At 38.1% G+C, this 14,352-nt stretch overlaps 1 protein-coding gene across 3 annotated transcripts in view; it reads right to left on the reverse strand.

Moving 5' to 3' along the window:
* Window positions 1-14,352, reverse strand: part of ACTR3B (actin related protein 3B) — an 85,058-nt gene that overhangs the window by 51,536 nt on the left and 19,170 nt on the right. For 2 of the 3 annotated variants that reach the window (XM_055335057.1, XM_055335053.1), the window contains one exon: window positions 447-571. The exons of the other annotated variant lie outside the window; for it this stretch is intronic. Coding sequence is in view for 1 of the 2 variants with exons in the window: in XM_055335053.1 (XP_055191028.1) it covers window positions 447-571 (125 nt within the window). In the remaining variant the exon portion in view is untranslated. The remainder of the gene's footprint in view (window positions 1-446; window positions 572-14,352) is intronic. 3 annotated transcript variants of the gene reach the window in all.

Raw genomic sequence — 14,352 nt, forward strand, 5'->3', positions numbered from 1 at the left:
CTTTCGCGTGTAACCCAGCACTGCCTGTGTCAGTTCTACCATCCAGAGTTCTGTAAGTTCACTGGATTCCCTGCATCAAAAATACCCCATTCAAAAACAACAAACCTTCTTTTAAAACATAAGAATAAAAAATATAGGGCAGCCTGGGTGGCTCAGCGGTTTAGCGCTGCCTTCAGCCCAGAGTGTGATCCTGGAGACCTGGGATCAAGTCCCACATCAGGCTCCCTACTTGGAGACTGCTTCTCCCTCTGCCTGTGTCTCTGCCTCTCTCTCTCTCTGTGTATCTCTCTCATGAATAAATAAAGTCTTTAAAAAAATAAAAAATAAAAATATACCCATAGCCCATAAAGTACAATTTCTAGATAATCTGCCATTCTGCATTATTCATTCTACTGCTCTGCTCTTGGCTACACAGTTAAAGAAGTAAATTCCTCTGAGGAGCTCACCTTCGTGGCATACGTGGGCTTATCTATGGCCTCATCCCCTATGAAAAAGTCCAGGTCGTCGACTCCCCTCAACACCCTCCTCTGGGCTTGATCAACTACCTTTGCCGACTCTCTGATGGCAATACCTTAAAAAAAAAAAAAAAAAAAAAAGCACAAAGACTTCCATCACTATTCACATTAAAGGATAATATAATCCCCATGTATGTACAAGCACATTTTCAATGTTAGGGTTTTATTGGGGGTGGAGGCAGCTCACAGAAAAGACAATATCAATGAGTACATAAAATACAGGAATGAGTTTTATGTTGCAGTGTTATTTTTAAAATGGTACAAAGGAACTTAGCGGATCTGCCTTTAATCAGACAGAAATGACATCACTAAATCTCTTACTTTCACCTAGAGAAATCCTTCAAGATAGTAAATGAAATGCCCATGGACTGTATTATAGGCTCCAAATTTTAAAACACAATACAGAAGTAGACAAAGTTAAATATATGATAAAAAGAGAAAACTGAAAAATAATACCTATACACTCTCAAGTCATTTTACCAAAATTCTGTATCAGACAGATTTAAAATATGTATTTTTAATCTTATTATAGAAAGATAACTGATTACATTAGGAGGAAAATAGAGATTGGTGGTGAATATCCATTGTGAAAAGTATAATAATCAAACAGCTGTATTAGGTAAACGTATCAATGCTTTTATGATACATTATTGTAATAAGAGGTTAACCTTGACATTTGGGAATATACTTAGTAAATAAACACACAGGACTCCACTCTAGAATTTAACATCTAATGAAATGTGGAAGCTTCACAAAGATTCAATTCTCCATTTAAATTCCTAACCCCTGGGCACCTGGGTGGCTCAATTGGTTAAGTGTCTATTTTCAGCTCAGGTCATGATCCCAGCGTCCTGGGATTGAGCTTCCTGCTCAGCATGGAGTCTGCGTCCCTTTCCCTCTGCCCCTCTCCCTGTTTGTGCTCACTCTCACTATCTCAAATAAATAAATTCCTAACCTCTGGTCTAACCGCTGAGCTCCCATTAACTCATCTTCATCAAATTTATTCCAAATTATTTTTAAAGCAGACTATCTGAAATCCCCAATTTATTACAAATGAAGAATCACAATAAAGATATACAAGTGAATTTGAATTATTTTCCTCAGAAAGGCATTGTTTGCAGTAACAGGTGGAAGAGGTGAAAAGGAAAAGGTCCAGGAAAGAAACCACTCTTCCTACCTCCTTTCCTCACTCCAACTCACTGCCACGTTTGGACTCAAAGCTTCTGAGTTACAAACGGGGGCACAAATGTAAGGGACAGGATTTCTGCAAGACTGAAGAAGCAGGTGTGGTGTGAAAATGCCAGGGGCAGAGCCTAGTGAGTGTGTTCATGTCAGAACCGGTGAGCATGTCCAGAGCCCTGAGGCTGGCAATAGGGCAGAAAAGTCTGATGGGCCCTACCTGACTGAGGCGATCTGTAGAAACAAACAAAACAACCTCCAAAAACTGACCACGCCACTCAATGGCACAGGGACAGACCTCACACAGAACCATCTGATGCCCCCCCCCCCCAAAAAAAAGAACCATCTGATGCGCACATCATGTATTACAAAGGGCCCCTAGCAAGATGGCTTGAAGCAGACCTCAAAGTCTTCATGCAGTGTGCCAGTACAAGTGACAGATTCTATCCTCTGGGCAAGATCAAACTTAATTATGCATGAATTTAGAATTAAACTGCCAAGTCAAAATAAAAAATTGTGAAGAGACAAGGGCAAAAAGATTCTGCAATTCATGACATCATTCAAATTTACCAAGAATTTGGGGGCAATATATTAACCACAAAAAAAAAATCACCACCTTGAGGGAAAAAATGCCAAACTTTGTGAGGTGACACTACCACACTCAAAAACCTAAATGAAAACAAGGTAAATCTTATCCCTCCGAAAAAGGCAATCAAAGTACTCTGGCCCTAGGGATGCCTAAGTAAGTGGCTCAGCAGTTGAGCATCTGCCATCGGCTCAGGTCGTGATCCCGGGGTTCTGGGATTGAGTCCCACACTGGGCTCCCCACGGGGAGCCTGCTTCTCCCTCTGCCTATGTCTCTGCCTCTCTCTGTGTGTCTCTCATGAATAAATAAATAAAATCTTTAAAAACAACAACAACAACAACAAAGTACTCTGGCCCCAAATCATAGCAGATCTATGTTTTAGTGGCCATCAGAAATAAGAAAAATTTTAAAAACCATAAAGTATACTTCTTTTAAACATTATTAACTATTATACATGAAGCAACTGAATCCATGAAACAGAATAAAGGTATATAGAGCTTATATTCAGCATCTTTTGTTTATGCCCATGAAAAGCTAGATGTGGTCCAAACAGTCCTTATGAACATGACAGAGAACTGTGTCTAAGAGAGTAGCTATCAAGGACTATCTATGAGTATTCAGATTGTGTGACTCATTGCAGAGTAAGGCCACGTCACCCCAGCAGCAATCTCCAGCCTTCCGCAACATATGGTAATAGACCCTGACTCAGGTGTGAGTAGGGAAGACTCTGAGATTGGAAGACAATGAATATAACAAATAATGGAGTCAACTGGTTACACATAGGTGGCCTCTCCACACAATGGAATATAATACAGCCATGGAAAAAAATGAAGCAGGTCTTCATATATTTATTTTAAAAGGATCACTAAGGTGTGGTGTTATGAGAAAAAACACAAGGTGCAAAACAGTGGATATGCATGAAAGATGTCTGTGTATACCTGCTGATATGTGCAGATTATCTCAGGAAGAACACACAAGAAACCAGAAATGACCATTGTTATCTAAGAGGGAAAGTTAGTGGGAGACGTTAATTTTCTGTGTGTATCCTGTTATACCATTTAACTTTCATGGTATATGAATATATTATCTACAAAATTAATTCAACTTGGAATTCTGCTTCTGCAAGGATAGAGTTAACATATTTTTCTGCTGCTTTCACTAAATACAGCCGGAATCCCTGGACTTTATGTACAAAAGAAACATAGAGGCTGAAGAGTGAAGAGCAGGCTGACTGGCTGGGGACTTGTAGGACGCCAGGACCAACACAGTGGTGAGTTTCCTGGGTCTTCTTTTCATCTCATATGGTCCATACTGGGTGCTGGGGAAGCTGGCAACCCAGGACCACCAATGAGTTCAAAACAAAAAAGGAAAAAAAAATAAAAATAAAAATAAAAAATAAATAAAAATAAACAAAAAAGGTACCTCCAAAAAAGCCTATCTCCAGCCAAAGAAGATAAAAGGGGCAATCTAAAAAGATTTAAAAAAAAACAAACTTCTAAACAATATCTGCTTGACTCTAGTCAAACACCATAGCACAGATGCTACATGGGGAAGCTGGCCTTCCATCCTACTCAGCAGAATCAACCCATCCCTCTGCTTCCATGCTTGAGTTTCTTCAGAGAAGGCCTAGTAGAAAGTCAAGACTTCCATCACCATGTGCCCCCGTCCCTCCTGGCCAGGATACTACCTGCTGAGGCCGAGTGTGGAGGCTGAGCTCCCATCTTCAGTGAGCAGTAACAAGGAGCCCTCTCCCACAGTGTGTCAACAGAGGCCAAGAGAAGATCCTGAGCTTCAACCCCAAACTGGCATCCACATGGGGCATCCCCCTTTCCTTGCTGGAGCAGTATCAGAAATGACCTGCTAAAATGTCAGATTTAAACAAGACCCAGAATCTCAGAATATATCTTAAATTTCCATGTTTCAATAAAAATAATCCTCACCATAGCGAGAACAAGAAACATCTCAGCTGAAATGAAAAAAGACAATCAACAGATACCAACACCAAGATGACACAGAAAAAGGAATTATTAAACAAGATTTCAGGAGCCATCTTACAACGCCTCAATAAGCAATTACAAACACATTTGAAACAATGGAAATACAAGGAAGTCTCAGCAAAGAAACACAACATGAAAAGCAAAGATATAAGACAGAGACAAAACTGCACAGAAATCTTGGAACTAAAAAAACACAATACCTGTAATAAATATCTCAGTGGATGAATTCAACAGCAGAAAAGGATAGAGGAGGGGATCCCTGGGTGGCTCAGTGGTTTAGCGCCTGCCATTGGCTCAGGGTGTGATCCTGGAGTCCCGGGATCAAGTCCCGCATGAGGCTCCCTGCATGGAGCCTGCTTCTTCCTCTGCCTGTGTCTCTGTCTCTCTCTCTCTCTCTCTGTATGTGTGTGTCCCTCATGAATAAATAAATAAATAAAATCTTAAAAAAAAAAAAAGAAAAGGATAGAGAAAACAATCACTGATCTCAAAGATATAATAGAAATTACCCAATCTGAACAACAAAGAAAACAGACTAAAAAGCAAATGAACTGGGTCTCAGGAACATGTAAGATATATAATAAAGCATGAGCATTCGTACATTCCAAGTCCCAAAAGGAGAAGAAAAAGGAGGTGGGGCTGGAAACGTACTCAAAGAAATAATAGCTAAAAATCTGCCAAATTTGACTAAGAAAAGACATAAGCCTACAGATTCAACACTGAACAAACCCCAAACAGGATAAACCCAAAGAAAGCCATGCCAAGACATATTACAGCCAAACTTCTAAAAACTGAAGACTGAAGAAAAAATTCTGAAAGCCTCCAACAAATTTCACATCAGAAATTGGGGCACCCAGAAAAAAATGGCGTATTTTTCACTTGCTGAGAGAACTGTCCACTCAGAATTCTATATTCAGCCAAAATATCCCTCAAAAATGCAGGGCAAATCAAGACATTCTCAGATAAACAAAAGCCAACAGAATTTGTCGTCAGCATACCTACTTGGAAAGAATGGCTCAAGAAAGTTCTCTAAACAGAGAGGAAATGAGAATCTTGGAACATCAGGAGGAAAGAAAAATGGAAAGAGCAAAAATAAGCATTACTTTTCTTCTCCTCTCGAGTTTTTCTAAATTATGTTTGGCAGTTAAAGCAAAAATTATAACATTGATGTCCTTCTCAATGTATGAAGAATTATTTGAGACAATTATATTAGAAATATGGGAAGATAAAGGGCCTTTCACTCAGGTAAGGTGTTGACACCAGTAGAATTAGGAAAGTTATGTATAGATAATGTAATAGACCAGCCACTTAAAAAGCTATACAAACAGATGCACTCAAAAAACCAATACATAGGGATGCCTGGGTGGCTCAGCGGTTTAGTGCCCACATTCAGCCCAGGGCATGATCCTGGAGTCCTGGGATCGAATCCCACATCGGGCTCCCTGCATGGAGCTTGCTTCTCCCTCTGCCTATGTCTCTGCTTCTCTCTGTGTCTTTCATGAATAAATAAATAAAATCTTTTTTAAAAATACATAAATCAAGATAAAATTCTAAAAATGTTCAAATAATCTCCAGAAACTTAGGTAAAACAAAGAAACAAAAAACAGAAAGAACAAACAGGAAAAGCACTAATCAATAATTACAATAAATGTAAGTGGTCTAACTACATCAATTAAAAGATATTGGCAGAGGTAATTTAAAAAAACCTGACTATATTTTATGCTGTCTACGAGAAACTCTCTTCAATTGTAAGGCTATATGCAGGATAAAAGTAGAAGGACAGGAAAAGATATTTACACAAACGTTAATCAAAGAAAGCATGAGTGGCTATATTGCTTCAGAAAAAGTAAACTTTATAGCAAAGAAAGAGAAGATAGAGAAGAACATTAAAAAAAAAAAAGGGTCAGTCCATCAAGAAGACACAGGACATCTGGGTGGTTCAGCATTTGAGCGTCCGCCTTCAGCTCACGTTGTGGTCCTGGAGCTCCAGGGTAGAGACCCGCATCGGGCTCCCTGTGGGAAGCCTGCCTCTCCTTCTCCCTCTGCCTATGTCTCTGCCTCTCTCATGAATAAATAAATAAAAATCGTTAAAAAAGAAAAAAGAAAGAAATAGCAATCTTAAATGTGAATGAAACAAAGAATGGAAATATAAAATAAGGGGGTACCTGGGTGGCTCAGTGGGTGAGGGTCTGCCTATGGCTCAAGTCATGATCCTGGGGTCCTGGTATTGAATCCCCCATCAGGCTCCCTCTTGGGAGCCTGCCTCTCCTTCTCCTTCTGCCTATGTCTCTGCCTCTTTCTCTATGTCTCTCATGAATAAGTAAGTAAAATCTTTAAAAAAAAAAAAAAAGGAAATGTAAAGCACGTGAGACAAAAACTGATGGGAGGGGTGTCTGGATGGCTCAATGAAGCACCTGCCTTCAGCTCAGGTCATGATCCTGGAGTCCCAGAATCCAGCCTGTCAGGCTCCCTGCCCAAGCAAGAAGTCTGGTTCTTTCTCTCCTTCTGCCCCTCCCCCTGCTCCTTCTCTCAATCTCTCTCTCTCTCAATTTTTAAAAAATTGTTTTAATTTCAAAATTGCTGGGAGAAACAGATTCACAATTATACTTGTAAACTTCAATACCTCTCTCTCAACAATTGATAGAACAAGGACAGAAGAACTCAACAATACCATCAACCTACAAAAGCTAAGCAACATATACAGAACACTCCACCCAGTAAGAACAGAATATATACAGTTTACAAGTGCCCATGGAACCAAAATAAACCTTAGCTAGGCCATAAAAGAAACCTTAATAATTTTATAAGAATTAAAGTCATACAGAACATGCTTTCTGACTACAATGGAATAAACTCAAAAATCAATAACAGAAAGATAACAAGAAACTCCCCTCCCCCCAACAGTTGGAAATGAAACCACATAGTTCTTAATGGGTTAAAGAGAAAATGTCAGGGAGACTAAAAACTACATGAATGGAATGGAAACAAAAATGCAAAATATAAAAATGTGTTGGACACAGCAAAAGCAATGCTAACTGGGAAAATTTAAACACTAAATGCTGACATCAGGAAAGAGAAAAAGTCTCAAATCAATAATCCTAAGGTCGCAACTTAAAAACCTAGAAAAAAAAAAAAAACTAGAAAAAGAACAAAATAAATCCAAAGCAAGAAAAAGGAAAGAAATGTGGGTAAGAACAGAAATCAATGAAATAAAAAAAAAAAAAAAAAAGAAATCAATGAAATTTAAAACAGAAAAACAGAGAGAAACCAATGAATCCAAAAGCTGGTGTATCAAAAGTTAAGCCTTCTGCTTTGCAGAAAACCCTGGGAAGATGGAAAGAGAAGCTACACAATGGGAGAAATTATTTGGAAACCACATATCTGACAAAGGACTCATATCTAGCATATATAAAGAACTCTCAAAACCTCACAGTAAAAATATAAGCAAGGCAGTTAGAAAATGACCAAAAGATATGAAGTGACATTTAATGGAAGAGGATACTCAGATGGAAAATAAGCACATGAGATATTCACCACCACCAGTCATTAGAGAAATGAAGATTAAGACCATGATAATATATCACTACACACTTATGAGAACAGCTAAAATAAAAAACTGTAATAATACCAAATGCTGGCAAGGATGCAGTGAAGCTGGCTCTCATACGCAGCTGGCAGAAATGCAAAATGGTATAGCCACTATGGGAAAGAGTTTGGCAGTTTCTTAATAATAATAAACATAAACTTGTCATACAATGCAGCAATTACACTACACAGCATTTATCTAGGGAAATGAAATATTATGTCCACACAAAAACCTGTATACAATATTCTTTCTTTTATACGATTTGCATAGCAGCTTTATTTTTAATAGCTGAAAATTGGAAATAACAAGATGTCCCTTAGTAGATGGATGTTTAAACACTGTGGTACATTCATACACTGAAGCACTACTCAGATTAAAAAAAAAAGTACCATCTACTGATACATACAACAATTTGGATGGATCTCAAGGGCATTATGCCAAGTGAAAAAGTCAGTCTCAAAAGGACACATACTGTATGATTCCAGTTATAAAACATTCTCAAAAAACAGAATTATAGAAAGAGATTAGCAGATGTCAAAGTTTAGGAATGGTGGAGGGGAAGACAAGTGTAATTATAAAGAAATAGCACTGAAGAGATTATTATGGTCATGTGATAGTTCTACATCTTGACTGTAGTGGTGATTATAGGAATCTACATGGGATAAAATGACAGAATTGCACACACATTGGATTCATGTCTGGTCCCTGATGTTAATGCTGTGCTATAGCAGTCGGAAGGAAAAAAAAAAAATGCTGTACTATAATCATGTAAGATGTAGCCAGGGATGAAACAGGGAGAAGGTACATGAGACCTCCCCAAACTGTTTTTTACACTACCTGTGAGTCTGTAATTATTTCAAAATAACATATCTGAAGACAAATAAAATATAATTTGTAAACTATTTAAAGAAATTAAAAAATAAAACCCCTAGTTAGTGTCATTAGTGTCATGATGAACCAAAACTCATAAAATTAAACTTAATAAAGAAAAATGTAAATGCTATGCAGGTTTTTAAAAATTGTATGAGTACAGAATGAGGGTAACCAGAAGAGATGGATTATTTTCCCAATGCCAAAAAGTCATCTGAGGGTAATTTAAGAAAGATTATCAGAAAAGTGTGTTTAAGGCAGAGTGCATCTAAAGAGATAGATATAAATTCCCTATCTTAGAAACACTTGCTACATAATTACCAGACAACAGTAATTAATATATACAGTACATTTCCCAAAAGAATGTCATATATTTGACTAAGCCTTCAAGGAATAAATAATTCCTATCTTACATAAATTATTCCAAAGAACAGAAAAGAAAGCTGAAAAACTCATTTTTTAAGGCCAATATAATTTTGATTTTCAAACCAAATAAAAAAAGTACAGGAAAGGAAAATCATACACCAACCTCACTTTTGAACATTGATGCAAAAACCCAAATAAATATTGGCAAATACAATCCAGCATGTAGTGGTATTTCATAACCAAGTAGAACTTATCTCAAGAATGAAATAAAAGACTGTTTAATGTATGAAAATATATTAATGTAATTCATATATATATTCATATATAATTCATCATATTAGAAGCTTAAATGTCCAAAACCATATGATCATCTCAATAGATACACAAAAAGCCTTAAATGTTAATATCCATCCACAATTTTTTTTTCATTTTAACTCTTAGTAAACTAGGAATAGAAAGGGTACTGAAAAGAACATTTCCACAAACCCAAGAGTAATCACTAGTGTCCCACTAATATCATTGCTTTTAGAATCAGAAAGACAGGCATGTGGGTGGTTTAGTCTGCTGAGCATCCAATTCTTGATTTGGGCTCAGGTCATGATCTCAGGGTCATAAGATCCAGCTCCACAATGGGCTCTGCATTCAGCCTAGCAGGGAGTCTGCTTGAGATTCTCTCCTCCTCCCTCTCCCCCTCCCAACCCCCTACTCCACACTCACACACACACATGCACTCTCTCTCTCTCTCTCTCAAATAAATAAACCTTTGAAAACAAAAGTTTTTTAAAAATTAAAAATTAAATCAGAAAGACAAAAACACCCACTAGAACCTCCAGTTCTAGTCACTATGGCAGAAAAGTTCTAGCCAGTACAAAATACCAAGAAAAAAAAATAGGAAATACTAGAATTGAAACAAATAACCATAATTTGCAATTAACAGTCTGCATAGAAAACTTACAAGAAATCTGCAAGCTAATAGAATAAGAGAAGTTGTTGGATTGAAACACACACACACACAAAAAAAAAAAAACTCAATAGCATTCTTATATGCTAGCAATAACTAAATAGAAAATGTATTTTTAGAAAATTCACAACAGGAACAAACGCATAAAGGTACCTAAAATTAAATCTAGCAAAAAGTATATGAGCTTGGGGTGCCTAGGTGGCTCAGTTGGTTAAGCAGCTGACTCTTGGTTTTGGCTCAGGTCATGATCTCAAGGGAATGGGGCTGCCTCACTGGGCTCTCTGCTCAGTGGGGAGTATGCCTGGGGATTCTCTCTCTCCCTCTCTGACCCTCCCTCTGCTGGCACATGCTCTCTCTCTCTCTCTCTCTCTCTCTCTCTGAAACAAATAAATAAATCTTTTTCAAAAAAAAGTTTGAGCTTTATGAAATTATAAAACATTACTGAAAAACATGAGAATCATGAATAAACAATACAACATATATACCATATTCATAGATAGAAAAACTCAACTTATAAAGATACCAAATTTTTCCCAAATTAATCTATGAACTGAATGTGTCTCTAATCAAAACTCCATTACAATTTTTCATGGAGCTTAAACTGATTTTAAAATCTATTATATAGAGTAAGGGTCTAAGAATAGCCAAGGTTATTCTGAGAAAGAAAAAGAAGGAAGAACCACACCTACCAGATATCGAGACACTTGCTAAAATAAAAGTATTTAAGATAGCATGAATTTGGAGCAGAAATAAACAAATGTATGCATGAAACAAAATAAAAGACCAGAAATATTACCAAGCATATATGGTACCTATGATTGAAAAGGAATGACAAATTAAAATTCACTCTTTAATAAATGGTGCTGGGACAAGTATCTTTCCATTTGGAAAATAAGTAAAAGAAGTATCCCACACTATATTCAAAAAATAAACTCAAAATTTTATCAGAAGAAAATTTAGAAAATCTTTATGACTTTGGAACAGAAATGTATTTTTTAAATGGAAATTATAAATAGAAAATACTGAATATTTTAACTATATCAAAATTTTAAATTTCTACATTTAAAAAATCATTTAAAAAGATGTCATAAAGTAGGAGACAATATTTGCAACAAATTAATATTCAAAGTATACAAATACAGCCCCATAAAACTCCATAAAAAAGACCAAAAAATGCAACAGAAAAATGGGCAAAGATGTGAACAGGCAATGAAAGGTGTTCAACCTTACTAGTCATTAGAGAAGTGGACGTTATAAATGCAAATTTATAAAACCTAGTCATCAGACAAATGCACATTCATGAGACTGGTGAAAATTTAAGTCTACCAACATCAACTATTGTCAAAGCTGTGCAGAAACAGAAACCTTCTGCCACCGGTGATGGGAGTTTAAATCAACACAACAAGCACAGTCTGGCAACAGCTGATAAGGCTGAAGAGATGCACACCCGGACAACATGTGCATTATTTTCTCTTGGGAAACTAGCACATGTGGATAAAGAGAGGTTTATTGCACCATTTTGTATAATAGAGAAAACTAGAAAATGCCCAGGTGAAAAAAAAAATTGTTGAGGTTCAAATGCTAGAACTCTGATGGAGAACTGAGGATATTAACACTGATAAATCTTAAAAACACATTATTGAGGGATTTCTTTTTAAAGGACAATGCAGAAAGTGGTTTACAGTACGGTATCATTTGGAAATATTTAAACGACAGACCAATGCTACGTACAGCTAAGAAGCTCTGCACCTAGAAGGTCAGGGTAGAACATACCGGCCACAGGAAGTACCTGGCAGAGCAGGGATTGAAAGGAAGGGGATGGGCTGGAGGCAGAGGAAGAGGACCACACCCACTCTGATGCGTGTGTTTACTACATATGTACAGGATGAAATCAGGTCAGCATTTGTTCATTCAGGGTGATGGGTATATGGGTCTATGCAATATCATCTTCTGCAAAACTTTTTGGCTGAAATAAAAATTTTAAAGAACTCTTCAATTAAAAAAAAAAAATGAAAACATCTCTGGGCTCAGTCTCCATCTTCGGTCTAGACCTTCCCCTGAGCATGACACCTTTCACCTGATGCCTATAGTACCTTTACAACTGAACTCTTCAAACACAGAATGTCTAAAATGTACTTACTTTCCCCTGATCCCTCATTGCACCTCCCACGTGCTCCTTCCATAGATGTGATCACCACATATACTTATCCCTCTGCAGAAAACTTTTCAACGACTCTCAATATACTCCAACAACGTAAAGACAAAAAAAAAGGTAGGGAAAACCTTTCAAAAAATCAAGAAAATCCTGCACACAAGTGCAAACAAATCAGGTACAAGACGAAACGGGGCTCAGTACCTCTCCAGCCCAGGGGGCCAGGCCCAGGGGAGCCCCTCAAGGAACAATCTAAAAATTCCCAGAGGCAAAATAAAATTAAAATTCCTTAAGAGGACAAAGTCTTTCATGATCTGGCCCTCCTCCACATTTCCAACCACGTTTCCTGCCACTGTCTGTTCAGAGCCGGGACTTCCAACACCAGCGGAACACTATTCTTCACATGCCCCATGTGTATCGCCTCCATGTCCAGCAGCATCAGAGAGCCTTACCACACATCCACACAAGCTCCACCTTTACTCTGTGGGTGCCACCTCAGCATGTGTGACTTGAACTTCACCTTGTAAACAGAGCCTCTAGAGCCAGAAACATGATTCAGCTTCCAGAACTAAGGCAAGCAGTGAAGCCAACAGCCTGCAGTAACCAAGCCCTCTACCTAGTCCAACATCATCACTTCTGCCCAAACATCTTCTCACCTCGCCTCCTGGGGCTTTCTCCATCCCTTGCAACAAATGTAGCCAACAATATAACTCTTACTCCTACCTCTGACATTTTTATGCTCTTTCTAGCTTCTGCTACTGTGAAGGTTGACAGCACCAATCTGAGAGCTGCCTTGCTGTCTGACAGTGAATGAAATCCTGCTAATAAGTGACTTCAGTTCTCCTCCCTGTTAATGATGACAGGTTAAATGGGCCAGCCAGCTGAATGCTGCTGGCAGTTTTAAATGGCAGCACATTAAAGCAAAAGGTGCAAGGTCAGCCTTTTCGCGCTGTGGCATTTAACAAGGTTAAAATCCAATGTGCTCTGAGAAGTCAGAAAGTCCAATTTATCAATCCAGCATGGAATGATCAAGTTCCAGGGCATTCGTGATAATAAAATTCACAGAAGACCGATCTAGCCTACAAAGTGCCAACTGTGACTTCACTGTGTCCCCTCAAACTCCTATGTTGAAGCCCTTACCCTCAGTGTGACTGCATTTGGAGATGGAAACTATAAGATGGAGACTATGGTAATCAAAGCTAACTGAGGTCATAAAGTGGGGCCTTAACTTAAATGAACTGTTGCCTTATAAGAAGAGGAAGAAACAACAGAGATCTCTCTGGCTTTTTTTTTTTTTAAAGGCCTTTTGACAATTTTTTTTTTAAGATTTTATTTATTTATTCATGAGAGACACACAGAGAGAGGCAGAGACACAGGCAGAGGGAAGCAGGCTCCATTCAGGGAGCCCAACGTGGGACTCGATCCTAGGACCCCAGGATCATACCCTAGACTGAAGGCAGCACTAAACTGCTGAGCCACCAGGGCTGCCCTCTCTTTGGCTTTGATTATGATCACAGTCATCCTATTCAAGTGTGGCTTTTTTAAAAGAAAACACCAACACCTGAACTTGGACAGCACCAGGAAGGCCCAGCTGAAATCAGAGAATCTGCTAACAGAAGAAAATTACGACCAGCTTCCTCATCTGTTGGGAGAGGACGTCAACAACCAGTCTTTGAACTTCTAGAGACTTCGTGTTGTTCCCTTTTTTTTTTTAAGATGATCTAGAGTAGAATCTAACAAATTGTGGAATATTATTTTTTAGCCATACATTGTCCCAAAAGTGGTGTTGTACAGAAAGAAAACTTGGGGAACATATAATATTAAATAAAATTAAACTCTTCTTTAAAAAAAGGGGGGGGAGGGGGAGGCCATGTGAGGACACAGTGAGAAGGTGTCATCTGCAGACCAAGGAGGGAGGCCTCACCAGAAGCCAATCCTGACCATACCTTGATCTCAGACTTTAAGCCTCCATTCTGTGATCAAATATATTTCTGTAATGGTATTTTGTAATGGCAGCCCTAGCGAATGATTACACTAAATTATGAATTGTGAATAAAGATACAGCAGACGAATCATGCCTCTTATTGAGGACACCCCATCATGGTACCAAGGTATTCAAACCTAGAAATCAAATTCATGATTA

The sequence above is a fragment of the Nyctereutes procyonoides genome, unplaced genomic scaffold (genome assembly GCF_905146905.1).
Source record: "Nyctereutes procyonoides isolate TBG_1078 unplaced genomic scaffold, NYPRO_anot_genome, whole genome shotgun sequence".
Lineage (NCBI taxonomy): Eukaryota > Metazoa > Chordata > Mammalia > Carnivora > Canidae > Nyctereutes > Nyctereutes procyonoides.